The sequence below is a fragment of the Lactuca saligna genome, chromosome 4 (genome assembly GCF_052625555.1).
Source record: "Lactuca saligna cultivar CGN05327 chromosome 4, ASM5262555v1, whole genome shotgun sequence".
Classification (NCBI taxonomy): domain Eukaryota; kingdom Viridiplantae; phylum Streptophyta; class Magnoliopsida; order Asterales; family Asteraceae; genus Lactuca; species Lactuca saligna.
In genome coordinates this window covers 138,005,665-138,014,967 of record NC_136420.1, presented here as the reverse complement: position 1 = coordinate 138,014,967, position 9,303 = coordinate 138,005,665, and the positions used below count along the sequence as shown (strand labels likewise).

Sequence of the window (9,303 nt, the reverse complement as noted above, 5' to 3'; positions counted from 1 at the left end):
GCGGTCCGGTCATGCCGAAGGCTCGGGAGCCGTCTAGATAGGTTATAGGCCTTGCGAGGTGGCCCAGTCAGGCTGAAGGTTCATTATGCATGATGTTCTGCATTTGTTGTTATGATATAATTATGGTTTTATGAGGTTGGTATTTTGGGGGAACTCACTAAGATTCCGGGCTTACAGTTTCATTTTGTTGTTTCAGGTACATAAGGGGATCGCGGCAAGGCAAAGGTTTGATCGTACAGCTCCTCATGTTATAAATATGTCTCTGGGAAAACTCTGATATTAGACTAATTTGGAAACAAATTTGTAATAACTATTGGTTTTAAATGTTTTCAAAAATTTTTAAATTGGCTTCAATTTTATGAGTGATAAAAAGAAAATGGGAAGGCATTAGTTGGATTCTGATCTTACTTGTTGGAGAAGATGTGGTAGGGAGGAAGAAATGGGCCAATAAGTAGTAGAGGCAATAAATGTGGTTCTAGACACTAACTGATGGTAAAGGGGAGATGGGGCGAAGTTTAAATGGCCCATAGTTTTGGTTTGAAACCATACCTATGTTTGAGACTAAACCTGAGTTTGAGACTAAACATGAACCAGAAAATGACATACCCAAAAATGATATGGAAAATGAAGGGGATGACATTGATATATATCAAATATGGATAGCATTATAAAATCTATTAAAGATTTAAGGGAATCAAAGTATAATAATGTTGATATAATGGGTACTCTTGGACATAATGAATCTCAAATCAATAAGTTTGGATCTATCAAACCAATCCCAAAGGTAAGTGTTTACTTCATTAGGTGTTTGCAATTTCAATTAAGTCATTTTGTCTAACTTAATTGTTTTTTATTTAGGAAACCAATGTTCAAGAAAACTGTATTGATGATACTTAGTCTCAACATGATGAAAGTGAAGATGAGGAAGAAGGTATTAAGGATAACTAATCTCAACATGATCAAAGTGAAGATAATAGGAGGGTATTAATGACACCTAATAAATAATGGGGGCGAGGAGGCCATCAGAGAAGATAACCAAACTAATACTGATGAAAAAGCCATTGTGTAACTAATCCCCACCCTACCCCCTTCTTCTTTTTCGGATAAGTTCACAAAATGCACTTCTTTTGGATTAGGGGACATGATTGTGATAGCCCTTTTTTGGTACGAAATAGTCATTGTGTAGCCTTTTGTTTATAACTGTTTGGTTAACTAATTTCCCCTTTTGTTTATTTTTTTGGAAAGTTAAACACTACGCCATATTATTTGTACAAACTATGTTGGTTTCTTATAGTCAATGTAATTTCTGTTTTGGTTAATTGATTTGCATGTCTGCTTTCAAATATTTGGTCATTTTTTGGTTTAAAATGTCAACACATAGATTGATGGTTGTAAACAACTTACAAAAACAACCATACATTTCATATATTTCATACCATTACATTATAAAATAAACATCCAACATTTCATACTATTACATTGAAAAAGATATAACTGTACTTGATCAACCTAACATTACATAACCAAAACCAAAACAATTACAATCAAACAACCAAACACCAAATCCAACTCCTAGCAACAGTTCCACCTTCATGTTCTATAGAAATCTCTTGTACTACTTCTGCCGCATCTTCTTCTTCCATAAATTCTTCGAAATCTTCATCAATGGCTTGATTTCCTTGGTTGTAAAAATCGAACATCAGGTCCTTGTACGACTTGTTTGGTAATGGAGGATTTATCCACTCAAAGAATTTGCAATCCTTCTCCTTATCTTGTATTGCACAAAATTATGCACATTGTAAATTCCAATAGGTTTAATTTCAAAAAATATTAAGTTACTCACCCTAAAATTATTGCAACCATTTAATCTCCTTCCTGATTTTTCTGGTTTCTACAATATGTACTTACCAACTGGGTCATTACAATTGTATCTTCTTCTTTGACTGTTCCTAGCTGACCAATTAGCACTACTGTTGGAGACGGAGAAAGAGGATGCCATCTTCCAGCTTTGTGATTTTGGTGATTAGCAATTCACGGTTTTGAAGGACGTACGTAGCAAATCCGTATATGGTTCTTAAATAAGATGAGTGGGATGCTTGTGTTGACTCAGCTTCCAGGTAAGCAAAATAAGCCACATCAGACAGTTGCAAGCCTTGTTATCGGGTGAAAAGGGTCTGGTCGTCGTTTTAACCTATATTCCTTGTTTTTTCGATAATATTTTTTTAGTTTAGGATTTTTCTTAAATTATAGTAAAATATTAAGACTTTATTGGATATTTCCCAGTACGGTAATTCCAATAATATACGGTCATTTATGTGAATATTTTTAGTAATATTCTTAAACATTGATAGATAATCTTGATTAATTATGATCCCGTCGAGCATCATCAAGAATTCCATATATTAACCTACTAGTCAACGCCAAGGTATATGATTTACTTATTAAATGAAAGATACTTAGTACTCCTAAACAATGAAGGATAATTTTAGTAATTATATTACATTCCAGCACGTACCATCAAGAATTAGGTGTGTTAATCTATAGTCAACCCCATATTATATGATTTTATCAGGTTTGATTACAATGTTTAAACCAAGAATCATGCTGGCATGCTACAGGGTGAATGAGGTTGTCAACAAAGAAACTGCTGAGCCTCTAATTAGGGTATTTAATAAACTAACTTAATTAAGAGTACGTTCAAGCTGGCATAGAAGAAACTAAATTGTGGATGCATGTAACTCTTCATTCATTGGTGTTACGCCTAAACAAGCCATATCTTAATAACTATATATTACATGATTGTTCTTCTAAAAGCAAAAACAACAGAAGTCATCAACAATGGTCACTCGAGTAGAGCAATAAAGAAATGCTTTGACAACAAATAAGTGCTAAATAATAATAACTAAATAGATGCATCTTTCTAAGCATGTATAAGATGATCCCACGTCTAGATACTTCAGAATATGAACTTAGGAAAGAAATGAAGATCTTCCAAGGCTTCTTTCCATTGGTTCTACTTACTTTAGTTTTTACATCAAGATCAGTTCAGGGGCAGGATGATCAAGATCAATCAGGTACTAAATCAAACATTCAGTAAATACTATCGAATCTATTGACAAACCTCTCTTCCTCCTCCAATTGCAGGCTTCATAAGCATAGACTGTGGGATTGTCAAAGGCTCAACATACACAGATAATCAAACAAACATCAACTATGTATCAGATGCTGACTTCATCGATAGTGGCGAGATCCATAACATATTGCCCATATACAACTCCTTCACCCTTGATACACAGCTTACCACCCTCAAAAGTTTTCCACAAAACACAAGAAACTGTTACACCCTAAAACCAACCCAAGGAAAGGGTAATAGGTATCTGATTCGAGCAAGGTTTATGTATGGGAATTATGACTTCAATGGCATGCTTCCAGAGTTCGATGTCTATCTTGGACCTGATTACTGGGATACAATGAAATTTAACTCGTCATCTAAACCAGTAAACATGGAGATCATACATGCCCCCTCATCAGATTACATACATGTTTGTCTTGTAAATACAGGTCGTGGAACTCCTTTCATATCAGCCATAGAATTAAGACCTTTGGCAAACAACATGTATGAAGAAACTAGTCTCGGATCAATGTACCTTTTTGCACGTGTAAATTTTGGAACTTCATTTGGAACAGTAAGGTCAGGCTTCTAATTGTTTTCTTACAACTAACTTTATACTTAGGTTTCATTGAATATTTAGGAAAACATAAGTACTTATAACTTCGGTTTTCTTGATTCTTGACATAGGTATAAAGATGACAAGTATGATCGACTATGGAGTCCAATTAGTTGGGCTAATAGTACGTACTTATACACATTTGACAGAGTGTCAGCGTTTCTTTTCACAACCATTGATCCACCATCTGATGTCATGACTACTGCCATCACACCAAGATACCCAATGGAGTCATTTAAGATAGGGTGGACTCCTGATAATGTCACAGATACGTTTCTCATATACACACACTTTGCTGAGATTGAAATACTGAAAAAGAACCAGAGAAGACAATTCAACATTTACCTAAATGGGAGCCTCTGGTATGGAAATTTCTCTCCAAAAAATCACACAACAACCACTATCTACAGCACTGAACCTGAGATAGTAGCACCCACGTATACACTCACTATAAACAAAACAAAAAACTCAACCCTTCCTCCCATCATCAATGCTCTTGAGGTTTACGTATTGAAGCAGCTCCCACAAAGGCAAACAGATGATCGAGATGGTAAGTGTACAATTTGTCTTTTGATTTAGAACAGAGTAGGCTTAAATTGTATAATTAACATCGATCCCTTATCTCCTTTCTTTTGTCTGTATAATGGAAATAATTAATTAGCTGCTGCGATGTGGAGCATTAAGTCGACTTACATAATTACAAGACACTGGCAAGGTGATCCATGTGCTCCACAGGAGTTTGTTTGGGAGGGCATCAGATGCAGCTACAATGACACAAAGTCTTATAGGATAACATTCTTGTATGAATACATTTCCAAGATCCCTTCGTTATATATTTATACTCTGCTTGGAAAATTTTATTCACAGTTTTATTTAATTTGAAATCAGGAACTTGTCTAGCAGCGGACTGAATGGAGGAATAGATCCAGGATTTGCTAATCTCACAATGATAGAGACCTTGTAAGTCAACACTACTAATTAGGAAGATATACAAAATCAAAACATATACAAAAGTTAACTCTTAAAACTGTATAATGCTAATATCTCCATTCCAATTTCAGGGATTTGTCAAACAATAACTTAACAGGAGCTGTGCCTAATTTTCTCTCTGGAATGAACTTCCTCAAGGTCCTGTAAGTTATCTTCCCCTTAAGCTATTATCATAAGTACTCTAGTTTCATGAGAAAAAACTAATATTATTATCATTCGTTATAGAAATTTAAAAGGAAACAATTTCATTGGGCCAGTTCCAGCACAGCTCCTAGAAAAGTCAAACAAAGGATTATTGTCATTGAGGTTTGCTACTGATCATTTCTGAAGATTGCGACTATCATTATGTTACTATTCACTGCTACAGAGTCTAACACTTATGCCCCGAAATTAGTTTTGATGGAGAGAGCACTGGTGATAGTTTAAGTTCTTGTGTCATGAATCGTTGTAAAAACACCAAGGATAACAAAATCGTTGTTCCAATAATAGCATCTGCCGCATCACTCTTGGTGATCTTGATTGCAGTATTCATGGCGATATGGATTATTAGAAAGCAAAAAACAAGCGGTATGAAATTCACTACTCTTTCATTAATAAACCTTGTAAGAAAAACTTTAGTTACAGCTCACACATGCATGAAAATTTGCATGCAGACAAAAGGAAGATAGGCACTGGGATGCAAATAAGAAAACAACAATACGCATACTCAGAGGTACAAAGCATCACCGATAACTTCAATCATGTTATTGGGAAAGGAGGATTTGGAACTGTTTACCATGGGAATATCAATGATACAGAAGTCGCTGTTAAGATGCTTTCAGAATCATCGCTCCAAGGGGACAAAGAATTCCAGGCTGAGGTAACTTGAAAACTAAAACATTTGAAAACATGCGTATAAGAAGAAGGAAGAACCATAAAAAGAATGTATTCGATTGAAATTGCATGGAAAACTGAAAAGACTCTTATGCGTACAGGCCAATCTTCTCCTGAGTGTTCATCATAAGAACTTAATTTCGCTTGTTGGGTACTGCAATGAAGGCAACGAGAAGGGAATCATTTACGAGTACATGGCTCATGGAAACTTAGAAAGGCATCTATTTGGTACTCAACTACTCAATACTCATCATATCGTTGACATATGTTTTTCTCTATGTTCAAAGTTAATGAATATATTATAAACAAGACTAATTAAGTACTAATATTTCAAATTACTTGAGCAGATACGAGTTCAAGTGTCTTGAATTGGGAAGAAAGACTACAAATAGGATGTGATGCAGCACATGGTTCGTAACAAAGTTATTTAAATTCTAGTTGGTTATATTTTTCGCTTTTATATATAATCACCAAGATATCTTATATGGGATTCTGTTCTTAGGGTTGGAGTACTTGCATCATGGGTGCAAACCACCAATAGTCCACAGAGATGTCAAGTGTAACAACATCTTACTGAATGAAACTTTTCAGGCTAAACTAGCAGACTTTGGGTTGTCCAAAGCTTTTCCAACCGAAGGTGGTACCCATATTTCAACAGCAGTTGCTGGGACTCCTGGATACCTCGATCCTGAGTGAGTTTTCCTAAACTTATATGTAAAACTTGTATTTACTGCAATGCGAAAGAATTGTTTTTTGAGGAACAAGATTTTATTTAGAAAGAAAAATTTTCATTTAGATATGAATAAACCTTTCGTCTACCATCACAATTTCAGTTACATAAGAAGAATGCGACAAACCATGCAATGTCTTCTCATTGTTAACAATGGATCTTTTGGTATAAATGCAAAATGAAATCTGGCTTTCAGGTATTACACGTCAAACAGGTTAACTGAGAAAAGCGACGTTTATAGCTTTGGGATTGTGCTTCTGGTTATAATTACGGGAGAGCCGGCGATAACAAAATATGAGAAGGACAACATCCACATATGTCGGTGGGTCAATCTAAAGCTCGCAGAAGGGGACATGAAAAACATTGTTGATCCGAGGTTAGTGGGTGATTTTGACATCAATTCAGCATGGAAGGCAGTGGAATTGGCAATGGCGTGTGTTTCCCACACGCCCAGCAGAAGACCAACGATGAATGAAGTGGTGATGGAGTTGAGTGACTGTTTGGTGATAGAGAGAGCTCGTCAGAAGACGAAACCAAACGAATTAACTGCACTCAATTCTCTTAATATGGAGAGTTCGTATGGTCCGAATCCAAGATAGTGAATGTATTCATTCAGAACACATTTTTATGTGATATTATTCTGATCGATGCTTATTTTGGTTGGGGGTTTTAAATGGTGTTGCCTTCTAGAATGAGAGATAAGATTGCACTAGCTTAGCTTGTTTTGACTTGAGTCGTTGTGCGTAATAAGTGTAGCAAAGTGATTACTTGCACCCTTGAAATATGTGTTCTTGTAGTTGGTTTATAAAACCAACATACTCTTTCTAGGATCTTTTTGGATTTTTCTAATAGAAATTCATATATAAGATCTTTACAGTATAATCTATGCATTTAACTGTATTTTGTAATCAGACACACACATCCTGATATTTTATACCAACCTTGAAATTGAATGATCTACTTCCCAATTTTCTAACTGTAGACCATCATTAGGGTTTTTCAAATTCCAGAAAAACAGGCCCACAGCTTTTTTCCTTAGGAAAAATTTGAATATGTAACTGTAATATGAATAATTTATCACTAGTAACATCAACTAATAAGTTGAGCTTGAAGAGAATCATCTGTGTTCCTTGTTATTGGAAAATTCAAATATTACCAAACAGTTGTTGGAAACATATGAAGAGGGCATCAATGAAACAATTAATGTCCCTGACAAATTGAACCAACAACCAAAAGATGCAGCGATTAATAGTCAATGGATTCATGCATAACATTCGGAATAAGATGAAGAAGGTGCTATTCGAGGCTCTGTGTATAAGCGACCATCCCAATTGCAAATGAAATAATAGGGTATTTGGCTAAGCTTATTAAAACTTAAACTAGACTAATTTCTCTGCGTTACTAATAAATAATTATTTATGTTTTGTTGATACATAAAATTTAATTTTTTTAAACAATATAATCAAAGAAACATATATTGTTATTCTATTAAACACTTAAAAATTTAAGTCTAAAAATTGGTTTATACTTTGTTTTTCTAAATATTTATTGTTTTTAGTCTTCGACAAAAATAGTTTTGGGGTTAATTGTAGTTTGCAACGAAAACCCGTTGTTTTTCAGTCTTGGGTTTGCGGTCTATATATATATATATATATATATATATATATATATATATATATATATATATATATATATATATATATATATATATATATATATATATAGAGGATATAGATCCGGTAAGAAATTTTTTTTGGTAGGAAGGTAAGAAGTTTTTTTTTCTACATATTTTTTTGACGAACAAAATAAATGAATCACTAGATGATTCATTTGTAAGATGATTCACAAAAAAAAAATTCCCAAAAAAACATCTTTATGATTCATTTTTAAGTAAATTAAGAAAAAATTGATTTTTATGACAATTTTAGTGAATAACAACAAAATCATTGTATAAATGAATCATCGAGATGTTTTTTTGAGAATTTTTTCTCGTGAATCATCTTAAAAATGAATCATCTAATGATTCATTTTGTTTGTTCGCGAAAAAAATATATAGAAAAAAAACTTTTTACCCTCCTACCAAAAACTTCCTTCTTATTTGATCTTGACTCTATATATATATATATATATATATATATATATATATATATATATATATATATATATATATATATATATATATATATAGTATAGGTTTTGAGAGGGCATTCATTAATAATCTAACTGTAGAGAGAGAAAATTAAAGAAAAGAAGTGTGTGTGTGTGAATCTTGTGTTGGAACATCAATCTTATCATCAATACATCATAGATTCATCTTGTTCTTATGTTCTTCTCCCTTTGATCTTGCATCATCCACTTGATTGTGATTCCGCACCATCAAGTGGATCTGATTGATACATTAAACAAAATTTTGGACTTACAGTTAGTATCAGAGCTTGGATCGTGTCAATCTCTTTGGCAAGATCTGGAGTGTTTTTGCACTTTTTCTTGAAGGATTTTATGTTTTTGGATTGTTTTTGACAAAATATTTGGGGTTTATTCTTCATGTTTTTTCATAAAAAACAACTTTTTGATCGAGTTTTGGAGCTAAAAAGTTGAAAAATCGTGTTTTTGGCAAAAACTGGGCATTTTCGGTTGTAAACCATTGGGCTGTAAACTCGTTTTCGGCTGCAAACCCTTGAGCTATAAACCCGTTTTCGGCTGTACACTCATTTTCGGCTGTAAACTCGTTTACAGCTAGGTTTCACGTTTTCGGTCAGACCTCGGTCCTCTCGACGGCAGCCGAAATCTCAGATTAGGGTTCCTTGGCTTTTTCAGCTTCCGAAGAGTTCTTGGCTCAACTCGTTTACCGTCCACGGATTATCGGCCCCACTTCGTATCCAGCCTTTGCATTCGCGGCCAACCGCAAATAAATCAAAAATTCGGGGGGTTGCAAGATTCGGACCAAAGTCTCTCCCACACACAACCCACACGGCACACCTT

The 9,303-nt window shown here is 34.3% G+C and overlaps 1 protein-coding gene across 1 annotated transcript; it reads left to right on the top strand.

The window, feature by feature from the left end:
* Positions 1-2,891: 2,891 nt before the first annotated feature.
* Positions 2,892-7,170, top strand: LOC145038830 (putative leucine-rich repeat receptor-like protein kinase At2g19210). The gene is made up of 13 exons (XM_078987066.1): positions 2,892-3,074; positions 3,145-3,691; positions 3,800-4,278; positions 4,390-4,528; positions 4,617-4,688; positions 4,790-4,861; positions 4,944-5,024; positions 5,113-5,285; positions 5,372-5,577; positions 5,693-5,819; positions 5,939-6,001; positions 6,094-6,283; positions 6,518-7,170. Exons 1-13 carry the CDS (start codon positions 2,927-2,929, stop codon positions 6,918-6,920), a joined length of 2,700 nt encoding a protein of 899 aa, XP_078843192.1. The 5' UTR covers positions 2,892-2,926; the 3' UTR covers positions 6,921-7,170.
* The last annotated feature ends 2,133 nt before the right edge of the window (positions 7,171-9,303 follow it).